Source organism: Parasteatoda tepidariorum, chromosome 1, assembly GCF_043381705.1.
Source record: "Parasteatoda tepidariorum isolate YZ-2023 chromosome 1, CAS_Ptep_4.0, whole genome shotgun sequence".
Lineage (NCBI taxonomy): Eukaryota > Metazoa > Arthropoda > Arachnida > Araneae > Theridiidae > Parasteatoda > Parasteatoda tepidariorum.
The window spans coordinates 17,535,943-17,550,768 of record NC_092204.1 but is presented as its reverse complement, the minus strand read 5'-3'; the positions used below and the strand labels follow the sequence as shown (position 1 = coordinate 17,550,768).

The 14,826-nt window shown below is 29.7% G+C and overlaps 1 protein-coding gene across 1 annotated transcript in view; it reads right to left on the bottom strand.

The window, feature by feature from the left end:
- Nucleotides 1-14,826, bottom strand: part of LOC107438277 (Krueppel-like factor 5) — a 46,224-nt gene that overhangs the window by 8,480 nt on the left and 22,918 nt on the right. Inside the window, exons 2-3 of the mRNA XM_071177280.1 lie at nt 6,811-7,603; nt 4,314-4,373 (exon numbers count right to left, since the gene is read on the bottom strand). Coding sequence (XP_071033381.1) covers nt 4,314-4,373; nt 6,811-7,603 — 853 coding nt within the window. The remainder of the gene's footprint in view (nt 1-4,313; nt 4,374-6,810; nt 7,604-14,826) is intronic.

Here is a 14,826-nt window from a genome sequence, read left to right as displayed (position 1 = left end):
CGTTATTTAGACAAATCACATCTCATGATATTTTTCTGCTTATTAAATCTATTAGGTTTATTTTTCTTTCTTTTTGTTGAAATTCTAGGTTAAATTCAGGCATGTCCAGTATAAAGTTGCATGCGAGTCGATTACGAATCATAACAACGTTACGAAAACCTTAGCATTTTACACCAATGAATCTTAATTATTTTAACTATTTTGGTGCACTTCACTTTAGCCAAATTCCAGGTTAACTACTGAATCTATAATAGATAATCACATTGTCAGCAAAGGAACTGCCACTTTTTTTTCGTTGCGTAGAAAAATCACTATGCCACCTGATATTTTTCTGCTTATAAAATCTATCAAGAATGTTTTTTTGTTTGTTAGGATGATAAAATAAAATTTAAATTAATTTCGATTAATAATATTTTGGCATTTAAAATTATATTTTGGCATGTCCAATATAAAATTTCGTGCGAAACGATTACGAATTATAATAACGTTAAGAAAACCTTTGCATTTTACACCAATGAATCTAATAAATGTAACCTTTTTAGTGTCATCCACTAATGCCGAATTCTAAATAAACTACTGAATCAATAATGAAAATCATAATGTCGCCAAAAGAATTACCACTTTCGCTTCCGTCGTTGTATAGACGAATTACTATGCCACCTGATAATATTTTCTTACTTATTAAATCGATTAATCTTTTTTCGTGTAGAAGATCGCTTCCGTCATTATATAAACGAATTACTGTGCCACCTGATAATATTTTCCTACGTATTAAATCGATTAATCTTTTTTTCTTCTTGAAGACGATGATGACATCGTGTAAGACAATTACGAATTAAAAACAACTTTGCGAAAACGTTTGTATTTAACACCAACGAATCTATTATCAATTTAACTTCTTTGAATTTCTTTACTAAAACTAAATAAACTACTGAATCTCTAATCACTTTTGCCGTTTCTGTTCTCAACTAAATCTAAATCTTTAATCTTAACTAATTGAATCTGTAATTTAATCACTTTTACCGTTTCTGTCCTCACCTAAATTTAAATCTTAACTAATTGAATCTGTAATTTATTTTACTTTGTTTAGTTCTTTCTTAATACAAAATTCTAAATACACAGGAATGGATCTATAGACGAAACTACAATAGGTAATATTACACTTTTTTGTATCCTCCACGAATGCCCAATACAAAAATCACCACAAAATACAAAAAACTACTAAATCTATAATTATTTTCACGTTTTGTGCCTTGCGTAAATCGAACTTCTTCTATCTGTGTTTTAAGTTTTATATCCTGCTATGTTTCTTCTTTAACCCCTTGGGGACGGCTGATTTATAAAAGCATTCGTACAAAATCAGAATCAGAATGTAAATAAATATAANTATAGACGAAACTACAATTGGTAATAATACACTTTTTTGTATCCTCCACGAATGCCCGATTCAAAAATACACGACAAAATAAACTACTAAATCTATAATTATTTTTACGTTTTGTGCCCTGGTGTAAATCGAAATTCTTTTCCAAATTCAAAATAGACCATATAATACGAAATAAACTACTAAATCTATAATCATTTTTACGTTTCGTGCCCTGGTGTAAATCGAAATTCTTTTCCAAATACATCACAGAATACAAAATAAATTACTAAATCTATAATTATTTTTACGTTTTGTGCCCTGGTGTAAATCGAAATTCTTTTCCAAATTCCAAATACACCATGTAATACGAAATAAACTACTAAATCTATAATTATTTTTACGTTTTATGCCTTGGCGTAAATCGAAATTCTTTTCCAAATTCCAAATACACCATATAATACGAAATAAACTACTAAATCTATAATTATTTTTACGTTTTGTGCCCTGGCGTAAATCGAAATTCTTTTCCAAATTCCAAATACACCATATAATACGAAATAAACTACTAAATCTATAATTATTTTTATGTTTTGTGCCCTGGTGTAAATCGAAATTCTTTTCCAAATACATCACAGAATACAAAATAACCTACTAAATCTATAATTATTTTTACGTTTTGTGCCCTGGTGAAAATCGAAATTCTTCTATCAGTGTTTTAAGTTTTATATCCTGCTGTGTTTCTTCTTTAATAATGCAGAGAATAACAAAAGGTCATCGAAATAAAAATAAATAAAAGAATCCAAGATTAAACCAGCGACCTTGAAAGGATTTTTATTACCCTTGAAATTCAACTGAATAGAATCTTCGAAGAAATATGGGTCAGGAAATACCTGCTGAGCAATTGTATAGAGACCAATAGCCACGTTGTAGGGACTCTAGATAAATTAAATAGAAAGAAGGGGGGCAATGGTCATCATGCTTTGAATTTTCGGTGACCATAAAAGAACAGCTGGACATCGCGCTAAGCCGGTTTAGATATTTTAGTCAAGATTCGAATCAGATTACCCACCTGTCTGTGACTTGTTTAGGATATGTGATCGATAGGACATAAATTATAAATGTCACGGTTACGGGAAAAACATGAGCCACCAAATTCAGGATGAAACAGGTATCATTATCTTATGTACAATAAATATGACCTACAAGCATTGCACCAGAAACAGTAATCGTAGCGTTATTATAAAAATTAAAATGATGGTAGGAAAGTTACGATATTTTTCGCAGAACATTTCAGATGAAACGAAATATTTTAAAATGCTAACAATTTAAGTAATTATATTTAGTTCTAAATCAAAGTGAAATCTAAAAAAAATCAATTATTCTTGGAAAGATTTAAATTAAACTTAACCTTTTATTTGTTAAAGCAAATTGGTTACCACATTCAAATTTTTCATAGGATTTTGAGACCAAAGCCAGAAAAAAAAACTCTAAAAACTTCAGATTTATTTTCAAAATTTGGAATGAAAATTGAGATTATACGAAACTCATCAAAGAGATTAAAAAATTTAGATTTGAAAAGTAAGAAAATATACTATTGTTATCAACGGTATCCTCTGTCACAATTACAAGCTGAATTTGTTGATATGACATGCGTTTTTACTGTAAAATGTACTAGCATAGCAACATTTGGAATGCCTGTTATGAATTTTCAAGACGGTGCGTAATTTATTGGTTTAAATTTGAAAATAAATCTTTAAAATTGTTAAAGTAGTTTTTAATCTTATGTAGTAACTTTGATCGAAAAAATGGATAGTATCTGCACTAAATCAAGAAAATGAAAAAAAATATCGTGCTGTTATATCGAAAACTATAACTCATGTTGATGGGGAAAAAATGCTTTAAGCGAAAGCTTGCAAACGATATTATATATCAAGAGACAATAAATGTTAATTATAACAAACAATTTATCTTTACAAATTACACTTGGGAACAAATTTTTTGTTGCAATTACAGCGAGTACTTGATCTTACGTTATTCGTGTGTGGGTATTTCAAATCTGAAATTAGCTTTATTCGAAAAGCTACAGATTTTTTTTCCAAACAGTATTTACCGTTTAGTTTACTTATTCTTTGTTTGAATAAGGAAGCGTATAAAGAACGTATAGACTAATATTCAGAGATATATTGTATTTTATAACAATCATTGAACAGCTCAAACCAATTTTTGGGTTTACAACCACCGTTTAATTCCGTAGCCTTGTAATATAGAACCCGATCCAGAAGACAAGAGAGCTCCTGGATCAAGTATTGGGAGAAATTTGCCATTGTGGAGGACTTTTTGATGGAACTAACCCGCATTTGCGTTACATGGAGAAGAAAACTCCGAAAACCTCGCACGGTTAACCTGACAGCAAGAGGACTCTAACCCATGATCCGTCTACCACTGAAGATCAGCACTGAGGTCAGTGCGATCCAGGTTCGGAATTCGTATCGACCAACCATCGCTGGAGTTCGAATCCAGTTCACCTCATTGGAAAGTGAACGATCTATCTCCTGAGCCACCAAGGTTCATTCATAGATATAAACTTGTCTGCTCGATTGAAAATAAAACCAAGACAAAAAACATATGACCTTAAACGTATAGCATCATCAACTGAAATGTATTATCGCCTTCTTCCTACCACTCCATACGTAGCAGAGAAGTGGGGACACTTGGTATTTACTCGAGTGAATTTTGTAAAATCTTGGTGAGGAATATATCATTAAATTGCTTAAAACTACAGCTTACAGAAAAAGTGATTGCAGACATAGAGAAATAAGTGACGCAAAAATATCTAACATCAGTCCAAAACTATCATGCAATAGAAAACGTTATAAAATATTATGAAGTGTACCTAAATCAAAAAAAAAAGAAAAAGTTAATAAATTTGTTTAGTAAATATTCTTACCCGTATGTATTCTTTGATGAGCTTTAAGATGTGAGCTTTTCGTGTAAACCTTCGTACAACCTAAAAAATAAATAATTTTTAATTAATCAGAATTTTCTTTTTTAATTTTCTACATTCTGGTGTATACTAGGCTTGTTTATAATACTTGAATTTTAAATATAATGGCGGCTACTCACATGCATTACATTTGCAAAATTCGAAAAGAAAATGACCGACTCGCCTTCTGAGTTGTATTCAATGTTACAAGTATACGATAGGATCTCCAACAATAAAATAAAATACATTACGCATTAAAACTAGCATTTAATATTGTGTTTCTTAAAATATTAAGAGTTTTTTTATTTTTATGATTTCAGCTATGATTGAATATTGCCTGTAAACAGAGTAAAAAAATATAATTACATAATAACTTAAAGTTAATTAAAGAAAATTANAAAAGATGGTATGTAAGAATGTAGGCACCCTGTATGCTGTGAAATTATTTATGCTATGAGACATGTTTTGATAAATCACAATTGAAAATTTAAATCTTCGAGTTAACTTCGATACCTGTTTTTTCCGAGCGGAGCTCGGTCTCCCGCTGGTAATAAAAAATTGATGATCGCCACTTATAATTTTAAAATTTCACGGCGAGGTTTGTGGTTTCATTATCTAATTCAGGACTTTTTAATTATTATTATTAAATATTTATTTTTAAGCATCACTATGTTAGGTAATTATCATTTAATCTTCTTTACAAAGATGTTTAAAACAGAAGGAAAAGATGGCGTTTAAAGAATACCATATGCAGAGTGTCTAAATATAGTGGACAAACATTGAGAGCTCGTACAGCTAAAACACACATTTTTTTGTATATAGTATACAAAAAATTTTAAATTTTAATTTATGTATTGTCTGGAAGCACAAACTCAGAAACTTAGGCATAAGAAAGAAAATCACTTAGTTAAACTACAATTGCACATAACTGGATGCCAATTTAGGCCAACTGCGCCAGTTCGATGGCCACCTTGATCACTAGATTTGAGTACCAATTTACTCCTTGTGAGGACAGCTGATGGCGATCAGTTGCTCAGTTAAGGGTCTCGTTTTTTGACAATTTATCCTCCTATTCCGAGCTTACAATAATATTGTACAACATTTGGCACAATTTCATAACTTAAAAAATAATATTAGAAGATTTTATTCCCCTTTATATTCGCATGCTTTAACTAAACAATTGTCTAGATAAAAATACAATTTAAGCTAATTTTGTAGATCGGAGTTTTTTAACAATATCTTATTATTTGAGTCGAGTAAATTTTGTGTTTTTAGTGAAATAAGAAATAAAACTACAAAAATATCCTACATTATGTGAAAAATTACAATGTATCATTTTTTATCGCATTTGTAATACAATCACTAATGTTTAACATCTTCGGAAGAGTTCGTCAACCACTTCTTAGATGATACCGATTGTTGCTTTATAAAGATTTCTGCTAACATGCATTAACAACGCTGTAAATAAACAATGTTAATTATTTCACGCCCTAATTCAAATCATACATTACAAAAACAAAAAAAAAATTTTGCAGGCTGCATCAATTTTTGAAGTTCGTCCATCCCATGACAGTACAACAATCTGAATATATATATAAAATGGCTAATAACAAATAAAACAATTTTATTTTAATAGGTTGCATACAGGGGTCGGACAATAATACAGAAACATTTGTATATTAACTTGGCGTAAGCAATCGTTTTTAATGCAAGCAAATTTTTCGGAAAGTTTAACGGGCAAAACTGTTGGCACAATTTGAAATATCGTATTTGCGCTTTTACAAAAGGTGTCCCTTTTTACACATGCGCAATTTGCATTGACCAAAATAGAGCGTAGGAAAAAAAAAAAAAAAATTATTTCGTTCTTTTTTTATATTCCTATAATTTGAAAAAGCATTCTTATATAAATATTTCAATCTCATAGAATGATTTCAAATTAGCTTGTAATGAAGCTAGAAAGAAGTTATTAACTTCCTGTCATCATTTTAAACGATTTGAATTTCGCATGGGTACCGTTGGCAAAAAATGTCGAAAATGGCAAAACTGTTAGTACAAGATCATGCTTGAAGCTTTAAGAAATGGTGCCATATTTTTACTCATGCATAGCTCGAATTGACTAAAATGACGACAGAAAATTCCTTTTAGCTTTAATACCAGTAATTGTGAAATAATTTTAAACGATTACAGTATTTATTGAAACACGCCTTTCAAATTATAGGGGCATTAAATAGGGGGGGGGGAGGAATTATCCTCCTATGTTCATTTTGTTCGATACAAAAAATAAATCAACACCATTTCTTAAAGCTTCAAGTATAATAATTCAAATTGTAACAACAGCTTTACCACATAAAATCTTCCAAAATATTATTTGCCAAAAGAAGTGTTTTCTATTTTTTTGTCCAAACACTGTGTATATATAGATATACATTTATTGTAAATACTTTTGATGATGGCATATTACCTGCGAAAGAACAATGGTGAGTGCGCCTCTTTTCTAATTCAGGATTGTTACGACGATTGTAGGCGGGTTTTAGATATGGTAGGTCATCTCTGATCTCTAACCTAGCGGAAAGAGAAGGACTCGAATAAGGCGGAGGAGTCGCTCCCATGGATAGTGAGTCTATGGAATCATTGCTACCCGGTTCAGAACCGGGTGGCGTTAAAGGTGGTATCATCAATTTAGACAATGAAAAATGTTCCAGATAAGTCTGTTGAGCGGACATTACAGTGGAATATTGCTGAGATTGCTTATTTTCTAATGTACAAGGTTCTCTTTTCACAATCACTTGATCTGGTTGGCTAACGTCTAACAACGATGAGAATTCTGGTGAAGCATAAGGGATTGAGTCTGTTATAACTTCACTTTTGATATTACAGGCGGGTGCTGGACTCTGATAAGGTGGCGTCACACTGTCAAACAGTCCAGGCAAATTGGGAGATTCGCCAGAGTAGTCCAAGAAGTTCATCGAATGTGCGTTTGTGCTCATCCCTTTAGCTTGTGAAGGCACTGAGTTTGTAAATGACCGCGATGTCGTGGATTTCATAACTTTGTTGTGCAAGATCTGTTCAGGTTTCTGCGTCATCAGCTCCAGCAAGGCGTCAATGTTCTCTAAACTGAGAGCTGTACTGATGCCATCGCTGCTTTCGAAGAATTCGTCAACTCTGGAGGCACTCTCACGACGGGGTTTGTGGGCCGAAAAGAAGCCCCAGTCATTGTTTGGAGCGTATCTATCCAGGGCGTTGTGAATGGTACTCTAGAAATGAAAAGCAATACATTAGTTTGTTGTTTATGTTAGACAAGTAGTAGTAGTAGTTGTTTATTTATGTCGCACTACAGCTGCATATTTTTACAAAAAGAGGGCGCACTCATAGGGAATAAAATAACAGGGAGGGTCACCCTTCTAAATAGGCTTAAGAAGAACACTGTATTAAGGTATACTAATAATGAATCTCAGTATGTTACATATTGCAATTCTTCTAGGAAACCTTTTTCACTGAAATTGGGAAATTTTGATTCTTTTGGAATATCAACTTAGCATAGGGATGCTAGCATTTCAATATTACGAGATATTTCACTAAAGTAAAATGTCACATGCAATGTTTTTCTAGAATATCTCTTAATTGAACCATAGTATTAATTTTTCTTCGGATAGATATTTACCTATCACCATAGACAAGGTTTCAATTTATTTCACTATTAGGACGAAGGACTGAACGTCCGTTAAAAAAACACGGCTGATTGAGTAGCAATGATACAAAACATTCTATGTTCCGCACGCGTTTAGAACATTTTTGAATTAAAAGCTTCAATCCGTCCGGCATACTTTCTAAGGATAATTTAGCTTTGTTAATTGTTCATTGTTTCCTTAACGTAAACTAAATAACTTCAAGTAAATTTTTCAATTTATCACTTTCGTTTTTTACTTGCATTTCTACTTTTAAGGCGTTCATAATAACACCTAATCAAACGCAACATATGTGTAACAATCATAGGTTTGAAATAGAATGAAATATCGATGAACTTAGTAAATTTCATAAATAATGATTTTATAAATTAATTTCAACGAAACAAATGCACCGCTTAACGAAAAATAAAGATTAAAATATACTTCAACAGCAAATCGGTAACCTTGAAATCTTATAAATAAATATGAACTTTTTCCAAGAATTTATTGTCTTACTTTATTTAAGATTCAGAAACTTCCTTCCCGAATCAACCAGAGTTTCCGGAAAGAAGTTCTTCCTCAGTAAACCTTAGACAATTCAAGTCGGGGAGGTTAAATAATTGTCTCATGAAACAAATCAGACTTTTTGAATGTATCCCACAAAAAATATTGTTTTTTCTTCTAAAAAAATAATCCCGCCTTATTAGAATTTGAACAAAATAATTAAACTCGATGAACAGCTTTCCCACTCAATTGTCGAAAAATAAATCCCCTGACATTTCCTGGTGAATATCAATGAAAATCGAGACGATATTTTCTATGTGCATGAAAATAGCTGTATTTTTCATCAAAAACGCTCCTGAAAGCCTTTTTTTGAAATTTTTTTAAAAGAGCCATGTTTACCTAGCATGACATATACGTCACGCGAATTAGGAGTATTCCTCTAATTTAAAACATGATTGTTTTCCCAAACAATTTTTTTTTTTATTTTTGGCAAAAAATTAGGTAGTTGCTAACAGAAGAAATTATCATTCAAGGCTATTTTCGAAAGCTCTGTAATCGCATAAAATCATGCTTTTTTTGTTGTTGCCTTTTTTGCGAATAATGAGCTATTTTCATAACACACGTGAGTTTGACCCACGTGAGCTACTCATGACCGCTAGGTCAAGTTTAGCTTATTCCCTCTATGTTTATTCTAAAAATGACGCAAAACGTTAATATAAAGAAAATCCACAGTTTTGAGAAACTGAAAAACGCTTATGGTCTAATTTTTTTAATATTTAGACACTTACTCCAATGTTGCATTATCTGGGCTTATAAAAAAATAAAGAATAAAAAAAATGGGAATAAGTCATTGATTTTGATAATTTTCATCTAGGGCAGTGTTTCCCAAACTTATGACTTTTGAGTACCCTTTCTAAATTTGTCGTAACGCTGTGTACCACTAATAAAAGAATTAATGTATTTTTTACTATAAAAAAATTGCACAAAAGTTAAATATCACCACTGGCTGCTGACACCACTAATTATTAACTGTTAACTCTGCAAAAAATAGCCAGTATAAAAATCCGTAATCCTAAATTTTCATGGCTAGCTTTATTTTCAAATAAAATTTTTGGAAATTTTCGTTTGTTGCAAAATACTTTGCATAAGAACGCGTACCCCAGCTAAACTGTTCCCATACCCCTGGGGGTACGCGTACCACACTTTGGGAAACACTGATCTAGGGGGTAAAACGTTGACAAATTGGTGATTTTTTAAAAAAAGTTTACAGCAAAATGACATATACAGTACAGTACTATACAGATGGCATTAAGGCTTTGCGTCATAAGTAAAGCACTTAAACTAAGGCTTCTTTTTATTATTTTCTTTTGGGAAAAAGCTTCGAAAAACCTAGCTATTTAAAAAACATAACTACTATTTTCAACAAGAGCTTTTTTGCGTCATGGCGTATAAAAAATTCTGGCATTAATTTTAAGGCGTTTTAAGCAAAAACTTTCTAATGACTGACTCAGAGCTCGGAAACACATTTTAAAGCTAATGACTGACTCAGAGCTCGGAAACACATTTTAAAGCTAATGACTGACTCAGAGCTCGGAAACACATTTTAAAGTTGGACATCGCATTTTTTTTAAACTTTCAATTTCAGTTTTTTGTCCCCCAAAGAAAATAAAAAAACGGTGATATCGTGTTTATTTTAAAAGAAAGTTCAAAGCCCCACGCATTCTGTTTGTTACAAACATAAGAAAACAGGAACAGAGAGAGATCGCCGACCCTTTTTGCATTGCAACATCTGCAGCAGCACACACATATAACGCCATCACCCGTTACACGGCACATTGAAAAGGAATCAATGTCATGGCAGGAAAAACGGACATTTTCCACTCCAATTCAAATTGATCTAAAAAGAACCTGTTGATATTTTGCAGATTTTTGTGGGTGATCTGGCAGTAAGATCAAGGAACTTTCACCTAAAGCAGTGTGGGGGACAGGGTTGCCGAAGAACAGTGTGTAAGAATAAAAAAACATAACCAAAGTAGCCTAGAAGAGAAAGTTCGTTGGCTTTGTACTAATATCAGTGATAAATATGTTGTTTGTTGGCATCAAAATCATTTTAAAAAGAGATATTAAATACGAAAATGTTGGCAGGATTTGTTTTTTTTTTTTAAATTTATTCTAAAATAGTATGTAGAGATTTCAATTTTTTTTATCAATAAGAACTCAAATAGCAAAAACGTGTATTTATTTTACGATTTTAATTTATATATCATAATTTTAAAATCAGGAAGTAAGATTACTATTATTATTTTTTTTTAAAAAAAGAGATTTAAATACTAAAATTTTGACAAAATTTAAATAAGATTTTTTTAATTTATTCTAATAGAGCATTTATTATAAAACATGTATTCGATTTTAAATCCTATATAAAGAACTTGAACAGAAAAAACGGGAATTTAATTAATTTTTATTTTACGATTTTAACTTCAAACATAATTGAAAAATCAGGAAGATTTAAAAAAAAAAAAAAAAAAAAACTAAAAAANAAAAAAAAAAAAAAATATTAATTAAGAAAACTTTGAGAGCATTTAAATAAGATTTTTTTTTAATTTTTCAATATAGATTTCAAATATTGTACCAATAAGAACTTAAACAGTAAAAATGTAGATTTAATTTATTTTTATTTTACGATTTTACTATAATATCATAATTGAAAAATCAGGAAAGATTAAACGAGATTGAAAGTATTTACAGAATTTAAGTAAGATATTTAATAATTCTTAATATACAATTTAAATTCTTACGACACTGAAAACTTAATAACAAATAAGTATAAAAACATCAAATAAAAAAAAATTAAACATCAAATAAGAAATTTTAGTACTTTTCTATTTCGAAGGAGCAGTAATTTTATTTTTTACTTATTTACTTTTTAATAATTTTTTATCTAATTATTTTTTTTCATAAATAAACATCGCAGGAAAATAAAAAATGAATTTTCATGCATCCGGTGACTTTTCATTGGCAACTTGCTTGCGCCGGCGAAATTGAAAAGTATCGAAAATTTTTACAGAATTCAAATAAGAAAATTATTATTATTATTTTTTCACTTTAGAAATATCAAATAAGAAAACTAATAAGATAAGAGTTTGGTATATCAAATAAGAACATTTTTCCAGAATTTAAATAAGGATTTTTATTTGTTTGCCTTTTACAATTTAAATTTCTAATGCATCGATGAAAACTGAAATATTTTAGACAAAATATTAAATATTTCAGGAATTTAAATTAGATATTTAATATTTTTAATTTAACATCAGTGAAAAACATAGTACATAAAAGATATTGACATAGAATATAAAAAAAAGTAACATAAGATATTGTAATCGACTACATCAGTAAGTAAATTTTTTACAGAGTTTAAATAAGAAACTTCTTTTTTAAGAAAACAGAGTTTAAATAAGAAGTTGTCTTTTTTTTTTTTTTTTTCATTTTACAATTTAAATTTTCATTGCATCAAAGAAACTATCACATTTTTAAGTTTTTATATATTTTTTTAAAAAGGTATTTTATATTTATCGATATAAATTTTTTATTGTATCAATAAAAACATGAAATATCAAGTAAGAAATTTCTTACAAAATTTAAATCAGATATTTAAAAAAAAATTTAAAATTTTCTATTTTCTTTACATCAGTTGAAATTTGGAGAGATCCAGTTTCCTTTTTTATTTAACAATTTTAATTTCTATTACATCATCGAAAATTTTGAAATATTATGTTCTAAGAAATTTAATAAATTTGCAAAATAAATTTCCACTGCAACAGTGAAAACTTGGGAGATAAAATCTCTCATTCGTGGAATTTAAAAATTATTAACAGCATTTAGCGAATTATCATTTTTTTTTTTTTTAACGTATTAAATTAATTTTCTTTCAGCCTAAAATTAACGCCCAGTAGGTGATAATTCGCCAGATATGGATTGAATATGTGATCCAAAAAAAACTATATAAATTTAGGAGGGAGGAAAGAAAATAAATAAAAGTGACAAGACCGGATGAAAACAGAAAAAAAAAAAATAACAATTGAGGGGGAGAAAGGACATTTTTTTTTCCTGTTATTGTTAGCCATAGTTATTTTGTGGATGAACCAAAACAACCCCAGAGTAATTCGATTTCTCCCCCATAAACTGTAGCATAAGTAATTGTATGCAGAGAGCTGTCATCGACTGTAATAAAACAACATTAAGGTCATACACAGTTAATGAAAATTCTTAAATACGCAATATTCTAAAAAAAAATTATTTATTCCCAAAATTCCTTTATTTGTCGAAAAAATGCTTGGGGAGGGACGAAGAAAAAGATATCTAGGTAAGGGGAAGAGAATTTTTCTGAATAATTGTAATCAGGGTTTCCACTCAATTTCAGACGGAAAAAAAAATTCCCCGACTTTTGCAGGTATATCGGATAAATTTCAATAAAAATCTAGACCATATTAGATTGTTTTTATTTGTAATGACAAATGTTAGATTTTGTTAGCAGAAAAAGAAATTGAACGAGAATGCGAACACATCAGTTTGACCAGAATGTGAAATTTTTACGACAAATAATTGTAACGGATTTCAGAATTATTTTACTCGGATTTCAATAATTGAGTACTGATACAGACAATTTTAAGACCGGTTACTTTAGAGGAAAGGTATAGGAATTTTCCAGAGTTTTGTAAAAAATTTCGAATTTCCCTGATTTTTAGAGTTAAAATAAAATTTTCTGACAATTTCAGGTTTTCTCCCTTACCCGAGGGAGCTCTGAGTGATTGTCTAAGACTTGGCGAACAAAGAACACGCTATTCTCAGGTATTCTTTGGCCAAGGTCTAAGATTTAGCAGGAATAAAAGCAAGAATATATAAAAAAGGTTGTCATATTAAGACTCCATGCTTCTTTTTCCCCCCATAGTTTTTGATTCATGTAGAGTTATAATCTATAAAGTATTAAAAAAAATAAAAAAAAACGAATTTTTTTTTTGTTTACTGATAACCTATGGCTATTACTAGGCTATCAACATAGACTTAAAAGTAGACGACAAAATATAAATAACGACACAATATAAAAATACGATCCTCGCCTCACATTCAAATTAGAAGTTCGGTCATCAAACGAGTTACCTTGTTGTGAAATGATGAGAATCAAAATTCAACCAAAGACTATGTATTTAATATTGTTTCAGTTTTAGACATTTCAATAATCCGAAGAGTTTTTGTCTGATGATTCCGATCAAAATTTTGAGTTTTTGCATTCAGATTTTTGAACATCAAATTTTATGAATAGTCGATTAAAATTTTTTTTTTGTAAATAATAATTATTTCCTGGTAAAGGTTTTACAATTAGGGGAAAAACTAATGATTTCAAGAAGAACTTATTCTAAATTCTTAGACCAGCGGTTCCTAAATTTTTTTCGGCTATGGAACCCTAATTGATCTAACTTCTTTCGGTGAAACCATTAATTTCTAAATAATAAAGTATGTAAAAACAATTCCGAGCGTATCAACCAATAAAAGATAAAAATATTTAATTAGAGGAATGGATTTTTTTTCATATTTTAGTTCATTAGTAGCGTTAAATTAAATTTTATATCTGGCAGTTGAATTTGCACTTCTGGAGCTGTATCGAATATTGTTTTAAATTTAGTGAAAATATATAAGCTAAAAATGAAATTAATAAGTCGAATTTTGGTTTCCGTTGAAATGAAAATTAAAAAAAACTGCTATTTACATTAAAATGGTTACCAAGGAAACATATTTCTTTTTTTTAAAGCGAATATATTTATTTTATTTTATTTGAAAAAAGTCATGGTAATTATCAATGCAGTTTTTCTTAAATGCAGGTCCTTTTCATAATTTATTCAAGACATTGTTATTAGAAGAAGAAGAATTTAAAGAAATTCTATTCTTTTTTTCATTTTCAATTAAATTTAATTTCATAAAAAGAATCAAATATTAAATAAATAATAGATTATTAATTAAATCTAATTATAATTATAGTCCTCAAAAATTATTGCTGTGAGGTAAAAACAAGCCCGTACTATTGGAACCCTTTTTACCCTTTTGCGGAACCCTAAGGTTCAACGGAACACGATTTGGGAACCACTGCCGTAGAACAGTTCAGATTTTTACATAATATTTTTTCCCGTGGTTGTGAATTAAAGCGGGCATTTTTAAAAAAATGGAATATTTATAGTATTATGCATTAACTGAACTCATAAATATAAGTTATTTTATAACACTATAAATATGATATTACAAATTATAAATATTGT